Source organism: Pocillopora damicornis, chromosome 1 (genome assembly GCF_964200805.1).
Source record: "Pocillopora damicornis chromosome 1, jaPocDami1.2, whole genome shotgun sequence".
NCBI classification, from domain to species: Eukaryota; Metazoa; Cnidaria; class Anthozoa; order Scleractinia; family Pocilloporidae; genus Pocillopora; species Pocillopora damicornis.
The window spans coordinates 25,624,982-25,647,481 of record NC_142670.1 but is presented as its reverse complement, the minus strand read 5'-3'; the positions used below and the strand labels follow the sequence as shown (position 1 = coordinate 25,647,481).

Genomic DNA, 22,500 nt, shown 5'->3' with positions numbered 1-22,500 from the left:
GCCTCAAATGACCCAACCAGCTCAAATGTCTGAATTGCCTCAAATGATCCAACCAGCTCCAATGACTGAATTGCCTCAAATGACCCAACTGGCTCAAATAACTGAATTGCCTCAAATGACGCAACCAGCTCAAATGATTGAATTGCCTCAAATGATCCAACCAGCTAAAATGTCACGATTGCCTCAAATGACCCAACTGGCTCAAATGACTGAATTGCCTCAAATGACCCAACCAGCTCAAATGATTGAATTGCCTCAAATGACCCAGCAGCCTCAAATGACCCAACTGGCTCAAATGACTGAATTGCCTCAAATGATCCAACCAGCTCAAATGACCCAACTGGCTCAAATGACTGAATTGACTCAAACGATCCAACCAGCTCAAATGACTGAATTGCCTCAAATGACCCAACTGGCTCAAATGACTGAATTGCCTCAAATGACTCAACCAGCTCAAATGACTGAATTGCCATAAATGATCCAACCAGCTCAAATGCCACAATTGCCTCGAATGATCCAACCAGCTCAAATGTCTGAATTACCTCAAATGACTCAACCAGTTCAAATGACTAAATTACCTCAAATGATCCAACCAGCTCAAATGACCAAATTGCCTCAAATGACCCAACTGGCCCAAATGACTGAATTGCCTCAAATGATCCAACCAGCTCAAATGACTGAATTGCCTCAAATGACCCAACCAGCTCAAATGACTGAATTGCCTCAAATGACCCAACTGGCTCAAATGACTGAATTGCCTCAAATGACTCAACCAGCTCAAATGACTGAATTGCCTTAAATGATTCAACCAGCTCAAATGCCACAATTGCCTCAAATGATCCAACCGGCTCAAATGTCTGAATTACCTCAAATGACTCAACCAGTTCAAATGACTAAATTGCCTCAAATGACCCAAGCAGCTCAAATGAATGAATTGCCTCAAATGACCCAAGCAGCTCAAATGACTGAATTGCCTCAAATGACCCAACCAGCTCAAATGACTGAATTGCCTCAAATGACCCAACTGGCTCAAATGACTGAATTGCCTCAAATAACTTGACCAGCTTAAATGACTGAATTGCCTCAAATGATCCAACCAGCTCAAATGTCTGAATTACCTCAAATGACTCAACCAGTTCAAATGACTAAATTGCCTCAAATGGTCCAACCAGCTCAAATGACCGAATTGCCTTAAGTGACCCAACTGGCCCAAATGACTGAATTGCCTCAAATGATCCAACCAGCTCAAATGACTGAATTGCCTCAAATGACCCAACTGGCTCAAATGGCTGAATTGCCTCAAATGACTCAACCAGCTCAAATGACTGAATTGCCTTAAATGATCAAACCAGCTCAAATGCCACAATTGCCTCAAATGATCCAACCAGCTCAAATGTCTGAATTACCTCAAATGACTCAACCAGTTCAAATGACTAAATTGCCTCAAATGACCCAAGCAGCTCAAATGACTGAATTGCCTCGAATGACCCAAGCAGCTCAAATGACTGAATTGCCTCAAATGACCCAACCGGCTCAAATGACTGAATTGCCTCAAATGACCCAACTGGCTCAAATGACTGAATTGCCTCAAATAACTCGACCAGCTTAAATGACTGAATTGCCTCAAATGATCCAACCAGCTCAAATGCTACAATTGCCTCAAATGACCCAACTGACTCAAATGCCTGAATTGCCTCAAATGACCCAACGAGCTCAAATGTCTGAATTGCCTCAAAAGACTCAACCAGCACAAATGACTAAATTGCCTCAAATGACCCAAGCTGCTCAAATGACTAAATTGCCTCAAATGACCCAAGCAGCTCAAATGACTGAATTGCCTCAAATGATCCAGCCGCCTCAAATACCTCAGTTGCCTGAAATGACCCAACTGGCTCAAATGTCTGAATTGCCTCAAATGACTCAACCAGCTAAATTGACTGAATTACCTCAAATAATCCAAGCGGCTCAAATGACTGAATTGCCTCAAATGATTCAACCAGCTTAAATGACTGAATTGCCCCAAATGACCCAACCAGCTCAAATGCCACTTTTGTCTCAAATGATCCAACCAGCTCCAGTGACTGAATTGCCTCAAATGACCCAACCAGCTCAAATTACTGAATTGCCTCAAATGATCCAGCCAGCTCAAATGACCAAATTGCCTCAAATGATCCAACTAGCTTAAATGCCACAATTGCCTCAAATGACCCAATTGGCTCAAATGACTGAATTGCCTCAAATGACTCAACCAGCTCAAATGACTGAATTGCCTTAAATGATCCAACCAGCTCAAATGCCACAATTGCCTCAAATGATCCAACCAGCTCAAATGTCTGAATTATCTCAAATGACTCAACCAGTTCAAATGACTAAATTGCCTCAAATGACCCAAGCAGCTCAAATGAATGAATTGCCTCAAATGACCCAAGCAGCTCAAATGACTGAATTGCCTCAAATGACCCAACCAGCTCAAATGACTGAATTGCCTCAAATGACCCAACTGGCTCAAATGACTGAATTGCCTCAAATAACTCGACTAGCTTAAATGTCTGAATTGCCTCAAATGACCCAACTGGCTCAAATGACTGAATTGCCTCAAATAACTTGACCAGCTTAAATGACTGAATTGCCTCAAATGATCCAACCAGCTCAAATGTCTGAATTACCTCAAATGACTCAACCAGTTCAAATGACTAAATTGCCTCAAATGGTCCAACCAGCTCAAATGACCGAATTGCCTTAAGTGACCCAACTGGCCCAAATGACTGAATTGCCTCAAATGATCCAACCAGCTCAAATGACTGAATTGCCTCAAATGACCCAACTGGCTCAAATGGCTGAATTGCCTCAAATGACTCAACCAGCTCAAATGACTGAATTGCCTTAAATGATCAAACCAGCTCAAATGCCACAATTGCCTCAAATGATCCAACCAGCTCAAATGTCTGAATTACCTCAAATGACTCAACCAGTTCAAATGACTAAATTGCCTCAAATGACCCAAGCAGCTCAAATGACTGAATTGCCTCGAATGACCCAAGCAGCTCAAATGACTGAATTGCCTCAAATGACCCAACCGGCTCAAATGACTGAATTGCCTCAAATGACCCAACTGGCTCAAATGACTGAATTGCCTCAAATAACTCGACCAGCTTAAATGACTGAATTGCCTCAAATGATCCAACCAGCTCAAATGCTACAATTGCCTCAAATGACCCAACTGACTCAAATGCCTGAATTGCCTCAAATGACCCAACGAGCTCAAATGTCTGAATTGCCTCAAAAGACTCAACCAGCACAAATGACTAAATTGCCTCAAATGACCCAAGCTGCTCAAATGACTAAATTGCCTCAAATGACCTAAGCAGCTCAAATGACTGAATTGCCTCAAATGATCCAGCCGCCTCAAATACCTCAGTTGCCTGAAATGACCCAACTGGCTCAAATGTCTGAATTGCCTCAAATGACTCAACCAGCTAAATTGACTGAATTACCTCAAATAATCCAAGCGGCTCAAATGACTGAATTGCCTCAAATGATTCAACCAGCTTAAATGACTGAATTGCCCCAAATGACCCAACCAGCTCAAATGCCACTTTTGTCTCAAATGATCCAACCAGCTCCAGTGACTGAATTGCCTCAAATGACCCAACCAGCTCAAATTACTGAATTGCCTCAAATGATCCAGCCAGCTCAAATGACCAAATTGCCTCAAATGATCCAACTAGCTTAAATGCCACAATTGCCTCAAATGACCCAATTGGCTCAAATGACTGAATTGCCTCAAATGACTCAACCAGCTCAAATGACTGAATTGCCTTAAATGATCCAACCAGCTCAAATGCCACAATTGCCTCAAATGATCCAACCAGCTCAAATGTCTGAATTACCTCAAATGACTCAACCAGTTCAAATGACTAAATTGCCTCAAATGACCCAAGCAGCTCAAATGAATGAATTGCCTCAAATGACCCAAGCAGCTCAAATGACTGAATTGCCTCAAATGACCCAACCAGCTCAAATGACTGAATTGCCTCAAATGACCCAACTGGCTCAAATGACTGAATTGCCTCAAATAACTCGACTAGCTTAAATGTCTGAATTGCCTCAAATGATCCAACCAGCTCAAATGTCTGAATTACCTCAAATGACTCAACCAGTTCAAATGACTAAATTGCCTCAAATGGTCCAACCAGCTCAAATGACCGAATTGCCTCAAGTGACCCAACTGGCCCAAATGACTGAATTGCCTCAAATGATCCAACCAGCTCAAATGACTGAATTGCCTCAAATGACCCAACTGGCTCAAATGGCTGAATTGCCTCAAATGACTCAACCAGCTCAAATGACTGAATTGCCTTAAATGATCAAACCAGCTCAAATGCCACAATTGCCTCAAATGATCCAACCAGCTCAAATGTCTGAATTACCTCAAATGACTCAACCAGTTCAAATGACTAAATTGCCTCAAATGACCCAAGCAGCTCAAATGAATGAATTGCCTCGAATGACCCAAGCAGCTCAAATGACTGAATTGCCTCAAATGACCCAACCAGCTCAAATGACTGAATTGCCTCAAATGACCCAACTGGCTCAAATGACTGAATTGCCTCAAATAACTCGACCAGCTTAAATGACTGAATTGCCTCAAATGATCCAACCAGCTCAAATGCTACAATTGCCTCAAATGACCCAACTGACTCAAATGCCTGAATTGCCTCAAATGACCCAACGAGCTCAAATGTCTGAATTGCCTCAAAAGACTCAACCAGCACAAATGACTAAATTGCCTCAAATGACCCAAGCTGCTCAAATGACTAAATTGCCTCAAATGACCTAAGCAGCTCAAATGACTGAATTGCCTCAAATGATCCAGCCGCCTCAAATACCTCAGTTGCCTGAAATGACCCAACTGGCTCAAATGACTGAATTGCCTCAAATGACTCAAACAGCTAAATTGACTGAATTACCTCAAATAATCCAAGCGGCTCAAATGACTGAATTGCCTCAAATGATTCAACCAGCTTAAATGATTAAATTGCCCCAAATGACCCAACCAGCTCAAATGCCACAATTGTCTTAAATGATCCAACCAGCTCCAGTGACTGAATTGCCTCAAATGACCCAACCAGCTCAAATTACTGAATTGCCTCAAATGATCCAGCCAGCTCAAATGACCAAATTGCCTCAAATGATCCAACTAGCTCAAATGCCACAATTGCCTCAAATGACCCAATTGGCTCAAATGACTGAATCGCCTCAAGTGACTTAACCAGCTCAAATGTCTAAATTGCCTCTAATGACCCAAGCAGCTTAAATGACTGAATTGCCTCAAATGACTTAACCAGCTAAAATGACTGAATTGCCTCAATTTATCCAAGCAGCTCAAATGACTGAATTGCCCCAAATGATCCAACCAGCTCAAATGCCACAATTGCCTTAAATGATCCAACCAGCTCCAGTGACAGAATTGCCTCAAATGACCCAAGCAGCTCAAATGACTGAATTGCCTCAAATGACCCAACCAGCTCAAATGACTGAATTGCCTCAAATGACCCAACTGGCTCAAATGACTGAATTGCCTAAAAATAACTCGACCAGCTCAAATGACTGAATTGCCTCAAATGATCCAACCAGCTCAAATGCTACAATTGCCTCAAATGACCCAACTGACTCAAATGCCTGAATTGCCTCAAATGACCCAACCAGCCCAAATGTCTGAATTGCCTCAAAAGACTCAACCAGCACAAATGACTAAATTGCCTCAAATGACCCAACTGGCTCAAATGACTGAATTGCCTCAAATGACTCAACCAGCTTAAATGACTGAATTGCCCCAAATGACCCAACCAGCTCAAATGCCACTTTTGTCTCAAATGATCCAACCAGCTCCAGTGACTGAATTGCCTCAAATGACCCAACCAGCTCAAATGACTGAATTGCCTCAAATGATCCAGCCGCTTCAAATACCTCAGTTGCCTGAAATGACCCAACTGGCTCAAATGTCTGAATTGCCTCAAATGACTCAACCAGCTAAATTGACTGAATTACCTCAAATAATCCAAGCGGCTCAAATGACTGAATTGCCTCAAATGATTCAACCAGCTTAAATGATTAAATTGCCCCAAATAACCCGACCAGCTCAAATGCCACAATTGTCTTAAATGATCCAACCAGCTCCAGTGACTGAATTGCCTCAAATGACCCAACCAGCTCAAATTACTGAATTGCCTCAAATGATCCAGCCAGCTCAAATGACCAAATTGCCTCAAATGATCCAACTAGCTCAAATGCCACAATTGCCTCAAATGACCCAATTGGCTCTTCCATGGAAGTTAATAATAACTGAAAGCGGGCGTTATAGAAAACGTCTAAATACATATTAAGTTATTGTGCGTTGCCTTATTTTGGGGGCTAACGATTAGTGCCAATCGTAGAATTTATCGCTGAAAAAAGAAATGGAAAATTGGGGTAAAGATGGCATATGGGAACTAAAGGTGTTATCTACTTGTAGCATGTTCTCTCAGAATTTACCCCGTTTTGCTAGAATTTATTGAAAAAAAATGGAAGGCAAGTCAGTAGGATAAATTCTACTTGGAGGATGACTTTTTAGAATGAATCCCGTTTTTCTATAATCATTGAAAAAAATGGAAAATCGGGGTAAACTAGATTAGATGTGGCAGGTCAATAGGACATGTTCCAGTTGGAGGATAATTTACTAAAATATGCCCCGTTTTTCCATAATTCCTTGAAAAAAATTGAAAAAATCAGAGTAAAGATGGCATATGGGAACTACAGGTTCTATCCACTTGTAGCATGAATTCTCAGAGTTTATCCTGTTTTTCTGGAATTAATTCACTAAAAAATGGAAAATCAGGAAAGATTTGACATGACAAAGTAGGTTATATTCCACTTGCGAGATGAATTCTAAGAAATTGTCCCGCTTCTCTAGAATTCACGAAAAAAATGGAAAATCTGAGCAAAGATGGCATTCGGGAACTTCGGGTAATATCCACTTGTAGCATGAATTCTCAGAGTTTACCCTGTTTTTTTGGAATTAATTCGTCAAAAAATGGAAAATCGGGGCAAGATTGAATATGACAACTTAGGATATATTCCACTTACGGTATGAATTCTCATAACTTACCCCGTTTTTCTGGAACTCATTGAAATAAAAATGGAAGATCGGGTTGAAGACTGGATATGGAAACTTAGAATGCATTCCACATACGGGATGAATTCTCAGAATTTACACCGATTTTCTGGAATTAATTAGAAAAAAACCGAAAATGAGGGATGTTCCGAGTTATAATTTATTCCAATTTTAAGATAAATGGACACAATTTAGCCCGTTTTCAGAATTCATTGAAAAATTCATTTGGCATGTTGGGATATATTCTTTTTATGAGATGAATTTTTTTTCTAGAATTCTCTGAAAATAATGGAAAATCGGGTAAAGATTACAAACCACAAGTTGGGATATGTTTCACTTGTAGGATGAATTGTCTGATTTTACCCCATTTTGACAGAATTCTTGGAAAAATGCAAAAAACCGGGACAACGATTGAATATGACAAGTTAGGATGTATATTGACGGGATGAGTACTCAGATTTTACCCCGTTTTTCCAGAATTGACTCAACAAACGGAAAATCGGGGTGAAGATTGATTATGAAAAGCTAGGATGTATCCCACATGTGGGATTAATTGTCAGATTTTACCTTACTTGTCTCTAATAAACGAAAAAATGGAAAATTAGGGCTAAAGATTTGATTTGGCAAAATTGGAAACTCGGAGTAAAGATAGCATATGTGAGCTAAGGGTATTATGAATTCTCAGAGTTTTACCCCCTTTTTCTAGAACTAATCTATTAAAACAAAGGAAAATCTGGGTAAAGATTTGACATCACAACTTAAGTTATATTCCACTTGCATGATGAATTGTCAAAACTTATCCCGTTTTCTAGAATTCGTTGAACAAATGGAAAATCAGGGACAGATTGAACATTGCAAGTCATGATATTAACCACTCGTGAAAAGAATTGTCACGGTTTACCCCGTTTTTCTAGAGTTATTTGAACAAATCGGAACAAAGATTGGATATGGAAAAGTTATGATATTATCCACTCGTAGGTTGGTTCAGAAAATGGAAAATTAGGGTGAAGATTGGATTTGGCATGTTAGGATATATTCTACTTGCTGGATAAATTGTAACAATTCAATGAAAAATGGAAAATAGCGGTTAATATTGGATATGTCAAGTTGGAATATATTACATATGCAGGGTACGAGCTATTTGATTGTTTTGATTTTCGAATGCGCTTAAAACATGGAAATGCATGAGAATGAACAGATATACCGCATTTGTAAGTTAGATCGCCGGAATTGCACCCTTTATTCGCGTAAAAGAATGTTGGGATGGGGGTAGGTATCGGAAGGTTACCCTCGGGTGAAGTCAATAATTTTAGCGGTACATTGTAGAATCCCAGCACAAAGCCTAGAGATTATTGGACAAATATCACCGAGCCTGAGGAGATTTTTATCGCTGGAAAAGAGAATGTAGCCTTCCCTATGAAATATTTATCAGTCTGCAAGTTTTGATGCTATGTTTCACCACTGTGATGTTCTTATTGTTGAGACCGGTCTGTATATTACTCACACCCTTGGAATTTAAGTCAATTTAGCGTTAAAAAAAGTTTTCAGACAAATGGAAATTTTCCCAGAAGTCGCTGTATACATAGATGCATGTGCATATATTGACGGCAAACTATTGATTTATCTTTGCTTGACAAGCAAAGTGTACATATACATAGAGGACTACGGGTTCTATGCACTGTCAGATAAAACATTGTAACAGAAAGAGTCGAGTGCAAAGGAAGCCATTCCAAAAGGATTTCATTCCAGAGAGACATCTGCCCAAAAAGCAGTATGCTTATATGAGAAAAGAAAAGAAAAGAAAACTTAAGTAATTCAGATTTAATCAAATTTTTAAAAGATGACAATATTAAAAAGCATTACTTTCTTGTCACTATTAACATGCATCACGAAAGAAGAAAATTGAGCAATAACTATTATTCATGCTAATACTAAGTCAAGGCTTTGTCACAGTTTCTTTCTCAAAAAGATATTGTAGATGAATATGAAGAGTGATTTTATCCAACCGGTGAAATTGGTCATAAACTACTGTGCATTACAAAATTTTTGGTTTATGTCATGTTTTCCTCACACAACATGGGGAGAACCAACAATCAAACATGCATGCTGGTGTCATACAGGTTTGTTTTACATACTGTTTCATGGATTGAGTAAAATCACTCTAGTTGTTCCTTTTTTAATGTTTCATATAAATTTTGGTTACCTTTTTCCTGCTATGATATCTTTTGTTGATAAAATCATCTTGATAAATAGGATACACTGTAAGTGTTTGGAACAAATAAACACTTTTTTTGTGTCATTTAAGCAGGAGTGATTGGTGCTAAATATTTTTTCTAACCACATGTGCAAACCGTAATTAATCTAACTCAAAATTCAGGCTTAAATTGCTCATCTAACAAACAAATGGGTAGTTAAAAAAAAACTCCTTCAGTTGTACTTGAACATGCAACACTCCATGGAAATAAACATCTTCAGTACAAATAATTCAAGTAAATAACTTCAGGTAAAATACTGATTTTTTGGAATTTGTGACATATAAAGTAGACTACACTGCACTAATATACAATAAATCCATTCTATCCTTTTACTCACTTGCAACTATTTGGCTCTAACTGTTCAATACTATTTGACAGATTACAGAAAGTAACTCTGTCCTTCAAATTTGCCCTTATATACTTTTGAATAAAATAAAGCAGTTGACACCAGATCGAGGAGTCAAGGCTATTTTATTCACCCATTCACTCATAATGGTTGGTAAGATTTCTTTTTTATATGAGTTACTGTAAACATAAAGATTTCAAATAAATTCTTTGCAATTTAAATGTTTGTGTCATTTTTTAAAATTTTACTGCTCTGGAAATGCACTGGATATGAAACTCTGGAACTAAACAACTCCAAAGGAGGTTTTGTGGACAAATTCATGGGTCTGATGTGAACATGCTTAAGAGGTCACATTCTCTATTGATGTTGTTCTCTGGCCATGTCTAGGTACTATTCACAATTTGGAGCTGCGGAATTTTGGATATAACTTGAATTAGGCATGCTTCAAAACCCAATTGAAACTGTTAGAGTGAACACATGACCTGTTAGGTATTTAATTATTAGTATTACACTGTGCCAAATAGCTTTCCTTTACTGATTTTATTTAAAATTACAAAAAGTCTTTCTCCTCAAGTTGCCTCCATTTCCAGTCTCTCCACATTCCATAATGATGCTGTTTTGTAATGCTCAATAAGACCCATCCATCACTATCAACTTGCTTTAAGATACTTGCCACATCAGTTCAGTAGTCTCCTTGGTCCAAAATTCCAAGGCTCTATCCCACTTGTAATGAAAAATCTTTGTCTCAACCTACCCATCCTTATCTGCCTCCATTAATCAAAATTAACCTTTTTTCTGTTGTCATCACTGCATGGTAACACCCTCTTGGAACATTTACCCCTTTCTCCTTCCTTAGTTTGAAAAGATATTGCTCAGTGATGGCATTAAGGCCTTGGAACACCTTCCTTCCTTCCTTCTTTCAAATAGAGAATCTGTAGGGTTGGAGTCTGTGAAGAAAATCAGTCTCCATTAGAAAAGAAACTTTAATGACACTCACCTAATGAAAGACTGTCTTTACCAAATTGGTATTAAAATGCACATTTGGCCTACTTTCATACGATGGCCCACAAGGGACTCGCTGCAAAGAAAAAGAAACGCTGCAAACAAAAAAGTGAACGCTGCAAACAAAAAAGTGAATGCTGCAAACAAAAAAGTGATAGCTGCAAATAAAAAAAAGTGATTGCTGCAAACAAAAAAGTGAATGCTGCAAACAAAAAAGTGAATGCTGCAAACAAAAAAGTGATTGCTGCAAACAAAAAAGTGATTGCTGCAAACAAAAAAGTGATTGCTGCAAACAAAAAAGAACAGATCATGCGTGCGCATTATGCCCGAGGGACTGGATAGAGTTTTGCTCGTCTCCAGGGGCGACCCTAAAAGCCGGAACGGCGGAATGGCGGAATGGCGGAATGGCGGAAAATGACCCCAAATCCTAAAACACGGAACGGCGGAAAATGACCCCAAATCCTAAAACACGGAACGGCGGAAAATGACCCCAAATCCTAAAACACGGAACGGCGGAAAATGACCCCAAATCCTAAAACACGGAACGGCGGAAAATGACCCCAAATCCTAAAACACGGAACGGCGGAAAATGACCCCAAATCCTAAAACACGGAACGGCGGAAAATGACCCCAAATCCTAAAACACGGATTGGATGTCAGAGCATGTTGCACAAATTTTGTACAAAGACACCAAGCGCTTGGCTCATTTATCCTCACGACGATAACGCGCGTGACTAAAATGAAGTGTTACTAATTTTTTCCTTTCACTGAGTGGTATAAATAATAATGAACCATTATGCATGAAAGATAACTGCGTTTTCGCGTTGTAAACCTGTTTAGTTACCTTTTGTTATGCAAAATTTGCCATGAGTTTTAGTCGCGGCATAAAGTCGCACAGCATGTGAAAACCAACTCGACATACCACATTACAATAAACAATTATAACTTTGACACGTTTTCTGGTCACGTCTGCATTGATTTATTGAAACAATAATATCTCATATGCTTGTAAATGTGAGAACATCACAGGAACGTTTTCAGGCTTCTCAAAATATGACAACGTTCAGCCCTAGCTCCAAACTTAGACTAGCGTGAGAGCAAGCCCTCGTTACGAGCCCTTCAATACGAGCGTCTTTTCATCCACGACTAAGTTTTGGGACTTGAGTAACACTAGTTGAAGCGAGGTTTGCAGTGTGTCACGCGCGTGGGAATTTCTCATGGCGTGAAAAGACAAAAGAAAGTTAGCAGAAGGAAGCCGTCAAGAAGAATTTAAAGAATTTCTTCGCGACCAGGTGTCCAAAATACCACCGTGCCCAAACTTAGACTAGCGTGTGAGCAAGCCCTCGCTACGAGCCCTTCAATACGAGCGTTTTTTCATCCACGAATAAGTTTTGGGACTTGAGTAACACCAGTTGAAGAGAGGTTTGCAGGGTGTCACGCGCGTGGGAATTTCTCATGGCGTGAAAAGACAAAAGAAAGTTAGCGGAAGGAAGCCGTCAAGAAGAATTTGAAGAATTTCTTCGCGACCAGGTGTCCAAAACACTATCATCCTTCTGTGAAATTTACGGCTTACATATCAGCGGAAGAAATAAACTTTCTAAACAAAAAAGGGGCTATTTCACTAATTCTTCTAATTTGCATGGTGAGAATAGATCCTGTCACTAGAACCCCGCTAACTCGAACCCGGCGAACTCGAAATCCCCACTTACTCGAACAAGACCCAATTTCCCTTGGATTTGACCCCATTTTTTCCAGTCATTTGCTAGCAGCAACTCCTAAAAGACGGCATGGCGGAAAATTACCCCAGAGCCTAAAAGACGGAATTATAGGCAAGGCCAAAGGATCAAGAGAGCCAAATGAAAATCAAGTGTACCCACACTAATTTCCCCTTAGGAGGATAACTTCCGCGGATATTAAGTCGATACCGGAAAAAATATCTTTGCTCGTAATAATGTTTAATATCATGCTGTGGATGTCCATTACTAATTTATCAACCTCTCTTTTGTGAGTAAAATTGACATTAGGCCTGTAAGGGTTTGACGTTGTCCACATGCAGTGATGCAATCACAAGCGTTGACTTACTTCTTGTTAACGCAATCTTAACTAAAACTCCGACATTATCAGTGAAAATATATCGAGCTTAAATCAACGAGGAATACCATTATCTAATATTAACGGGACCTGTCAATGTCAGTCATCTTAACACAGGTTTCACCAACTAACCCTAATAATAATAATGAGTGAATTTTTAGACAAAATATTCCACACGGTTGCTTAATTTAAAAGTGAGAATGATGTTGATTTAAAAAAACTGGAAATAATTTCAGCAATAACTAACATTAACGGGACCTGTCTACGAATCATGTTCACACAGGTTTCGTCTTATAACATAAACAATGGTTGACTCAAGCGAAAACTTTTGCTACAATTGCTTACATAAAAACATTTGAAATACTATTACTTTTCTATCATTAAAAACCAAACTGAGCCGAGCGGGCTTGAAAAGTATTGCATTTCCTCGAATAAGCACCCGAGCGCTCATCTAAATTTTTGGCTAAAAGAAGGGGCTCTTACAAGGAGAGAACTTAATCGAGGGGGGCACTTAATAGGAGATTATTAACCTGCACTGATTGTGCTGTAGTTGAGTCTGAAGGCGTTGGGGGTGAGCGCTTATTCGAGAAAATACGGTAATTATGGCCTCGTAGCCACGATTGCGCAGACTGTTCATACACCGAACTCGCTTCGTAAATGCCGAAGATGAATATCATCCATCAACTCCTTGTCAGCATCCGTTACTTCCACCGACGGATAATACTTTTTGCCGTGGGCGTTGCGAATGCAGGACAATTTTGGGTGATAATGCACTGGTTCCGGCTTGATGGACATCTTCAGCTCGCCAGCACCATTAGAGATTAGCCGGAGTTCCAGTCGTGCAAGAACTAAGTCCCAAGGTGGTGGAGGAACAACTTCCGTTTCGCCTTTCTGGGGTTTAGGACGGATATTTTGCCGACACCCATAACATCTGTAAACTCTCGAGTTCTTGAGCCATTTAACTTTGAAGGTATTGGTGTTAAGTGTTGGTTTCGGAGGGGTAGGAACTCTTTCTGTGTATTTGCTAGTTGAACGCTCGGACTGGGGATTACGTTTTCTTTTCCGTTCGGCTTCTCCAGGTTTCCCACCGACTGACTTTGGCATGTTCTTGTAAGCGCATTTGGTCAGATTCTTGTTCTTAGCCTTTGCATTATTGATCGAGCCTTCTTCCAGTTGTAAAAATGCCTCCATTGAAATTTCATGAACTCTCCTATTAACCTTCTCCTTTTGGGCGTGCGACTTCCCGATGTAGGTGGAGAAGGGAACATGAAGCTTGGAACTGTATTGCTGCCTTATCTTGAAAGGACCCTCATCCACAATAGCCCTTTCGCAATTCCTTTCCTCCTCTTCAGAAATAGATTTTAGCAAGTCAACTACTTCAGTCCAGGCGAGTTTTCTTTCCCCGTACATCTGCCCTTTTCGTGCTTTTATCCGCTGATGTTTGGACTCTGCTGCGTTGTTGTAAAAAAAGGCTTCCCCCAGGCCAGCACGTTTTCTAACGGGGGAAATCATCTTCTTCTTCATGTCTTCCGCAACGTGTGCGACAAAGTACTTGTGGAATTCTGCTTCGCTTGAATCGGAGAGTGCTGTACCCCTTGATATTTTTTCTCTTGAATTCCACACGTTTTCCAAACTCTCAAGTTTAGCATCAAAGTCCATGCATCCTTCGGAATCGATGAGCCCTTTTTCATGGTTGGCATCAGACCCAAATATGTCACGTAGAAAAGCTGTAAGGTACTCTGATGAGATTCCTAACGAGCGAAGCTTCCTTTTACAGTCCTCTACCACGTGACGTTTGCAAGCAAGCCATGTTGCAACAGGAAGATAAGGACTCATTCCCTTCTCAACGGCATCTTCTCGGTCTGACCCTATAAATCGTATGTTTCTAGTGCCGTTTTCAAGTCCTGTAAGTGTGGCTCCAAAGTAGCTGAAGGTGTCGCTGTCCTTTCTCGTGTGTATTAGTGTTGGCCCAAGTAAAAGAGGGGGGTTTTCAGTTCTCCTGTCGTCCAGCAGCAGATGCCTATAGGTTGTAGGTGTCACATAGAAGTCGCCAATGTTGAAAGTTGTGTCGATGGAGAGCACTGAAAATTGTTCAGTTGTATTGGCACAAAACCGCTTAACATCCTGAACTTGCCGATCAGAAGCCAAAACGCATGCCGGACTAGGTGCAACTTGCAGGCGTCGAATATAAACTTTTCCCGTTTCCTCCTCTTCTTTTGATTTGAGGGTTAGGTCGTATAACTCGTCTTGACTTCGAACTTCCCTTCCCTTATATTTTGCGTTCTCCACTTGCTTTCTATTTCTGGGAACATCCGAGACACTGCAAACCTTGAGTAGGCCCCCAGCCTCTTCAAACACTTCGTCATACACTTTGGACGGAGGAGCAGAACCTTTCACCTTTCCCTTGATGCTCTCCAAAACTCCAGGTTTGGTGCGAGTAAAAGCTTTCTCGGACTTAGAATTGCCGTGTGGTTTGGTCGTGATCGCATGTGGTTTTCCGCTGAAACTGTACTGTAAAAGTACGAATCGCTCGGGCGTAAAGCTGTGCCCACTATATCTGAGTATTTCATAAGCTCTTCTGCGGAAATCAGGATGTTGTACGTGCGTCCAGTACGTTCTCTTGAGAAGAACTGTGGAGCGTTTGCAATCTTCTGGTTTTGTTTTGGATATCCAGCGGATTTCCGGATTCTTGTCCTCGTAATACGCAACAACATGAGTTCCATCGTTTTTGTAGACTCCAAGGCCATCTGCTTTCCAGTCGTCTGGGTTTCGAAAATACGGCGACTTTTTATCAATGATGAAAATTTTGTTTTCTTGACACTTTACGGGTGGTTTCGAAGCGACTTTATCTTCAGGAGGATCTAGTAATAGCCGTGCAATGTCGCTGTTTGACAATTCCTTCATCTCTGAGGCATAAACCGGTATGTGTTTATCACCAAGATAAAAAGACGCAGTTTCACTGTGATCCTGGGATTCAGAACTGTTCACAAATGTTTCAGAGTCGTCATCGTCAGACTCAACCCTAAAAATAATCATAAAAAATATTAGCATTTTTCGGTTGAAAAAGAAGCACACAGGGGCGTTTGGTGTGGGTGAAAGATCCCCTAGCCAACCAATCCAATACAGTGGGGATCATCTTCGAAACAACACACTTACAGAAAATAACACTTTAAGGCCCCTTTCTATATCCTAACCAATTACCAAAAACCAGGTCTACAATTCTAACGCCCTGTCAATCGGAGTTCTTTTCATTTAACTTATTGCAGAACACACCACGATCTTAACGAACGAATAACTTTATATATTGAAAGGTGTAATATTGTTCAACCTCAAAATAGTTGTTTTCACAAGAACTCATTGGAATGTCGAAAATCCTCAAACGCTTTGTTGGCCTAGTATCTGCTGATTAAATCTTTCCAGTTTGTTTGGATGTCCGCGCTAACGTGGAGGCCGTTAATTCAGTTAAACAAACACCGTCAGTTTTGTGTTTAAAGGTTTGCCCGCACCTACCAACACAAAGACTGTGAGAACTTTGTTATTTGGAATTTATAAACTGTACTTTATAAACCTTTCATTGATATATAATATGCATGGGACGATTTTTTCCGAAGGCTCCCTATTAATTAATTATTAATTAATTATGAAAATTACCTGTCTCCATCAATATCGCTAGAAATGCTCGCACAACTTTGATATTCTACGACACCATCATCTTTAGAATTGTCAACGGTAACTTCCTCTGAAGCTTTAATGCTGGTGCTATATTTAAAAAAAAATGTCACTAGAGCGTTCATCATCAATTAGCGTTATTTGACAGAAACAATATTGATGTTCATATTATTAACAGGGTCGTTAGTAAAAGGTAAGAAATTATTTAAAGAAGAATATAAAGCAATCTATGGATTTCCCGACTAGAGTAATTTTGTTCTTTGTACGTTGTACAAGTGACTCAACCTAATAAACTCAAATATTTCCACCCACCCCACTCTAAAGTCATTTGAACTTTGCAGAAAGTACATGTGCCAACTTATGACCATACAAGAGACTACACACAATATCAGACTAGAAGAGACAAGCAGAGGTGGTTCTTAATTACCTGTTTGCATCATTATCACTTAAAACACTAGCATCATGTTGATTCTCATCTTCAGAACTGTCTATGGAAATAACATCTGGGACTTTGCTGGATTGGCTGTAACAAACAGCAATGAGCAATGAGGATGAGGAATGTTTTCAAATGGATGCATTTAAGATGACATGTGTGATTTCTTTTTTTAACAAGACTCTTTACCTGGACAGGTCAAGGTTTAACTTTCTTTTACCAAATTCTTGTTCCACCTTGATGGCGGTTTGATACCTGGGAAGCCACATAGAAAATAAGTCAAAAAGCATACTGGCATAAAAGACGTAAAAGCATATGGTAATTGGGGAAACAGTATACCTCTTCACTTTTTTCTTCACAGGAGATTTAGAGGGTGATTGGGAGGAATCATTCCCCTACAGAGTTAAGCAGAAACAAATTACTATAAGCATCTATAGTAGTATATTTATAGGTTATTAAGATAGAGTCGCTGAGTTCACTCTACATACGAGAAGAGGGATTCTGGTGGTTAACGGGCACCATTCCACGATATCTGGTAAAATTAGTCGAAAGTGTAGCCAGAATTATTTGTTTTTTTTTATACCTAGGCACCACATTATAAAAAGGGTACATACTAACTTGTACACAATATGCCTCTTCTTTCAAGTCATCATCAACACCTGTGTGGAAAATCGAACGCTTTGTGACAAGAAGAATTGAAGAAGCCGATTGTTACATAGACCCATTTCTAATCTTCTGCCACAAGCAAGTGAATTAGCATATGTATTAAAGTTTTCCCTCATTTTGATAGTTGGAGGGTATGAAATGTTACTTACTTGAAGGTACTTTGATATCCTCACTTAGAGTTGTCTTTTGACTACAAAAGGGACTAAAAAGAAACAAACCTTTAGCTGTGTGTCTACTCACTCTTTACATTCATTTCTTAACCCATATCAGAAAACATTCTGAACTTGTGGGAGATTTGGACGCTTTATTTTTTAAATCAACTTGTGTGGTCAGTTAAGTAGATGTTAGCTTTTAGTTTTTCAGCGCTATTACCTGGACTTCGTCATCTCAGCAACAGACTGCTGAGCACAGCTCTTAACTCCACTCTGACTGAGTCGTTTCCATACCCACGCACACAGATCTTCAGCAGCTAACTGCCTATCGTCTTGAAGGAAAACTTTTACCAAACCATTACCGTTACCGCCGAGCTCATGGAATATGGCATGTGTGTCCATAATAAATAGGTATCCAAATGCCCATCCTATTGTAAAGATGTACCCACCGCAGGAATAGAAGGCAAGCCTCATCTCTCTTTTTGCTGTAAGTTGGTACACAACTGCTCTTAGCTCATCTCTGGCACACACTGAGTAAACTCCATGGCTTGAAAGGATTTCCTCACTGAATTCGTACTCCTCTTTTATCACTTTACATTTCTTCAGAATTCCATAAGCCTCCGATACGTCGTAATGCCGACTTTTATCTCGAAAGGGATTGAATTGAAGAGGGGAATCGATGATGACTTCCTCAGCAAGGCAGGCAATTTCTTCAAATGTGGTGACAGTTGACCTCTCATTTTGGCACAGCAAGTGATCGCCAAAAACCACGGACAGAAATGCACAGCCATTGGTCCCATCACTAGGAACGTACGAGCTAGTTGCATTCTCAATGCAGGTTCCTTGGTTGACTGTGAGTGGTAAGTTTCTGCTGTTTGACAGGTCTTCATTTTTCAAGACATCTACAATGTATTTTGCATCTGGCCTGTCTTTCGGATGGAAACGCGTACAATATTCAGATAATTTGCGAAGTCGGAGGCAATTTACTGCATGTTGCATGCAATAGTGATCCGAGTGAGCCGGCTTCTCATTTTTAGAAATGAGCCCTTCTAACACAGATAGACAATTTCCGGTTTGAACCCTTTCCAACTCCATCTGAAAAGGGTACTTCAAGTCCGGATTGATAATGACGAACAATACCATCCCTAGGGCCCAGATATCCACAGCCTTTAGGTCTACTAAGGACAGAGCTGATCCGTTCTGGCAAAATATTTCTGGTGCACGATAAGCGGGCGTTCCACGGGCAAGGTTGTTCGTAACCATGCGACACACATTATTTGTTTGATTAATCACGGATCGGCTTTCTCCAAAATCAGCAAGCTTGCAAATTATCGGCCTAGTTTGAAAAGCTTTCTCAATTTCGTGGCTGTCTTTTAAAGTGCAATAATGCTGGTTGGAGACTAGTATATTGGCAGGCTTTATATCACGGTGGACGATCCCAAGGTCATGCAAATGTGCAAGCCCTATCGCCGTTTCGAGGGCGATCTTTTCTTGAAGTGGAAATTGTTCGATTGCCTCATTAATGTGAATATATTGTAAAAGTCGGTCCAGACTGCTGACAATTTCTGAGCTGCCGAAGGGAGCGAAGTCGAAAAACAAATATTCAAGCATTATTGCACACGGTTCCATGCACACAGCTTGAAACCTAACGATATGTTCACTTTTAATCCCATGGAGTATTTTTGCCTCTTTGAGGAAAAGACGCTTTTCCTTCTCGTCCTCACCTAACAGTTTTTTGATAACGACCTTCTCAGAATTGTTTCTCGCCACAAAAACCAAACCATAGGATCCTCGACCGATAGCCTCTTCTTTGTCTCGCAACTGCTTCCACTCGAATAATGGTAAACCATGACAATCCAAAGATCCGTCTGAATTACACTTCCCTTTCAGAAATGGCAATTTAAACGCCATAGAATTGATGATTTGCAATTTGTTGAGGAACAGAAGAAATCCGCTGAACGAATTGGTGAAATAGCCTCTTTTTTGTTTAGAAAGTTTATTTCTTCGCTGATATGTAAGCCGTAAATTTCACAATAGGATGGTGGTGTTTTGGACACCTGGTCGCGAAGAAATTCTTCAAATTCTTCTTGACGGCTTCCTTCGGCTAACTTTCTTTTGTCTTTTCACGCCATGAGAAATTCCCACGCGCGTGACACCCTGCAAACCTCGCTTCAACTAGTGTTACTCAAGTCCCAGAACTTATTCGTGGTTGAAAAAACGCTCGTATTGAAGGGCTCGTAACGAGGGCTTGCTCTCACGCTAGTCTAAGTTTGGAGCTGGGGCTGAACGTTGTCATATTTTGAGAAGCCTGAAAACGTTCCTGTGATGTTCTCACATTTACAAGCATATGAGATTTTATTGTTTCAATAAATCAATGCAGACGTGACCAGGAAACGTATCAAAGTTACAATTGTTTATTGTAATGTGGTATGTCGAGTTGGTTTTCACATGCTGTGCGACTTTTTATGCCGCGACTAAAACTCATGGCAAATTTTGCATAACAAAAGGTAACTAAACAGGTTAACAACGCGAAAACGCAGCTATCTTTCATGCATAATGGTTCATTATTATTTATACCACTCAGTAAAAGAAAAAAATTAATAACACTTAATTTTAGTCACGCGTGTTATCGTCGTGGGGATAAATGAGCCAAGCGCTTGGTGTCTTTGTACAAAATTTGTGCAACATGCCCTGCGATCCGTTCCGTGTTTTAGGATTTGGGGTCATTTTCCGCCGTTCCGTGTTTTAGGATTTGGGGTCATTTTCCGCCGTTCCGTGTTTTAGGATTTGGGGTCATTTTCCGCCGTTCCGTGTTTTAGGATTTGGGGTCATTTTCCGCCGTTCCGTGTTTTAGGATTTGGGGTCATTTTCCGCCGTTCCGTGTTTTAGGATTTGGGGTCATTTTCCGCCGTTCCGTGTTTTAGGATTTGGGGTCATTTTCCGCCGTTCCGTGTTTTAGGATTTGGGGTCATTTTCCGCCGTTCCGTGTTTTAGGATTTGGGGTCATTTTCCGCCATTCCGCCATTCCGCCATTCCGCCGTTCCGGCTTTTAGGGTCGCCCCGTCTCCAGAGCCTACGAGTATTTCCCTCCATTTTTCCAGCATGATCTCGACACCAAAATAACGATTATCGTTATTTCTAAATTGGCCCTGAAGTAACGAATAGCATAATTTCGGTGCATGTTGAGACCTTCGGGCTCGAAGCTTGGGAACTTGTATCCAGGGAAAGATAAAATGGCGGCTTACGGCGGCGAAGGAAATCTCAATAGTTTAATATTTTAGCGTGAAAAGGCTTGGGTGTTGCGATCTGGTTCTCAAGTAAAAAAAATCACGGTCTGCAATGGCACTACCACCTTTTGAACAACAATAAAACATTGAAACGATGGTAAAAAGCAGCAAGTTTCGAAGTCTAAACGAAATATGGGTAAGCTGAGTTTCAGTCAAATATCATGACATTTGGGATGTAATTTCGATACCGAATAAATAGTTCTACATGGTTATACACGCATAGGATTCTGTTGTGTTCACGTGAAGGCCATTTCAGCCATTCCTGCCACTTGTAAGTGGTAGGAAATAAAATATATGCATACTTGTTTCGTATTTTAGCCCTGTGAAATCACAAATTTGATTTATTTCTTCTTTGTTTTAGGTGGTCATTACCCATTATTTTTGGAAGTCGATGCTGATGAGAAAGAAAAAAATGTTTACGATTATTTCTTCTCTCGAACATTTTACTATTTAGGTACCAAATAATCTTGATACTGAAGATCATTGCATCTTATTATGAAAAAATTACCCTTGATTGCTTTGTCAACTGGAATGAATAATGTAATATACCTTGTGATTTGTGGGATTTTCACAAGTAAACTAGAAATACTTGAAGAGGGTAATGATGTACTTAATGCAGAGCATTTGGTACAAAGTCTGCTTTGCTGTAATCTACCTGAAGGTGCTTTTTATATGCTAGTAACACTTGCACAGCCCAGTCAAAATGTTTTTGAGTAGTAGACAAGCTGGCTGTAGTAATTATAGGCAGCCGAGGCCAAACCTCTTCCTGAAAAGCAGTCTGAAAAGTGTGAAGTTAGCGGAAGGTACTTCATTGTAGGCAGCCAAATTGTAAGCTGCCAGCCCATTTTGAGTGAGCAGTAAAACTCAAGATTGGCTATTTTAGCTAATTTTATTGAGAACCAAATTCCCAGCAACGGGCACATTTTTACTGGGCAATTTGTTATTTAACTACTTAGTAATATTCTTATTAAAATTTACTGCATTCCTTTCTAATAATTTGCTGCTGATTGTATGCTGTATATAGCTTATGATTTGTGTGATTTTCACAAGTAAATTAGAAATACCTGAAGATGGTAATGATGTACTAGATAATGTACTTGATGCAAAGCTATTTTGGTACAAAGTGTGTGCCTTGTCTGTAGGTGATTTTGTATGCTAATAAGACTTGTAATTCAAATAATATACATCAGCTGGAGTGGGAATATTAAAAGAAAAATACAGAAAGAAACATTGATAAATAAAATAAATCAATAGAAATGACAAAAATCATGGTTTTATCTCCAAATTAAGCACTTAATCGAAGATCACTGCACTGCTCAGGTCCAGAAGGCTGAGAGAGTACTGTCTACTGTTAGTTTGATTTTTGTCATTTCTATTGATTTATTTTATTTATCAATGTTTCTTTGAATTATGATTCAATGATCTCTTTCAATAGTGCAGGTTCGC

General features: G+C 39.9%; 1 protein-coding gene, 2 long non-coding RNA genes and 1 pseudogene across 11 annotated transcripts in view; 1 reads left to right on the top strand and 3 right to left on the bottom strand.

Moving 5' to 3' along the window:
* Window positions 1-8,959: 8,959 nt before the first annotated feature.
* The window catches only part of LOC149052944 (uncharacterized), a 29,287-nt gene continuing 15,746 nt past the window's right edge, over window positions 8,960-22,500 (bottom strand). For all 8 annotated transcript variants that reach the window (XR_016187384.1, XR_016187381.1, XR_016187388.1 and 5 more), the window contains one exon: window positions 8,960-10,701. This is a non-coding gene — a long non-coding RNA (uncharacterized LOC149052944). The remainder of the gene's footprint in view (window positions 10,702-22,500) is intronic.
* On the bottom strand, window positions 12,358-17,652 carry LOC149052948 (uncharacterized). Of its 2 annotated transcripts, XM_089208483.1 has the most exons (5): window positions 17,568-17,652; window positions 17,289-17,344; window positions 16,944-17,039; window positions 16,499-16,606; window positions 12,358-15,869 (listed from the first exon to the last, which is right to left on the bottom strand). In XM_089208483.1, the coding sequence occupies exon 5, from the start codon at window positions 15,749-15,751 to the stop codon at window positions 13,481-13,483; it is 2,271 nt and encodes a 756-aa protein (XP_089064609.1). In that variant the 5' UTR covers window positions 15,752-15,869; window positions 16,499-16,606; window positions 16,944-17,039; window positions 17,289-17,344; window positions 17,568-17,652; the 3' UTR covers window positions 12,358-13,480. The 2 variants fall into 2 exon arrangements, with proteins under 2 accessions (XP_089064609.1, XP_089064603.1); XM_089208477.1 differs by lacking the exons at window positions 17,289-17,344; window positions 17,568-17,652 and adding an exon at window positions 17,139-17,222.
* Window positions 17,612-19,819, bottom strand: LOC149052947 (uncharacterized; annotated as a pseudogene).
* The window catches only part of LOC149052946 (uncharacterized), a 2,280-nt gene continuing 612 nt past the window's right edge, over window positions 20,833-22,500 (top strand). Inside the window, exons 1-2 of the long non-coding RNA XR_016187396.1 lie at window positions 20,833-21,190; window positions 21,416-22,500. The exon at window positions 21,416-22,500 is cut by the window's right edge and continues 612 nt beyond it. This is a non-coding gene — a long non-coding RNA (uncharacterized LOC149052946). The remainder of the gene's footprint in view (window positions 21,191-21,415) is intronic.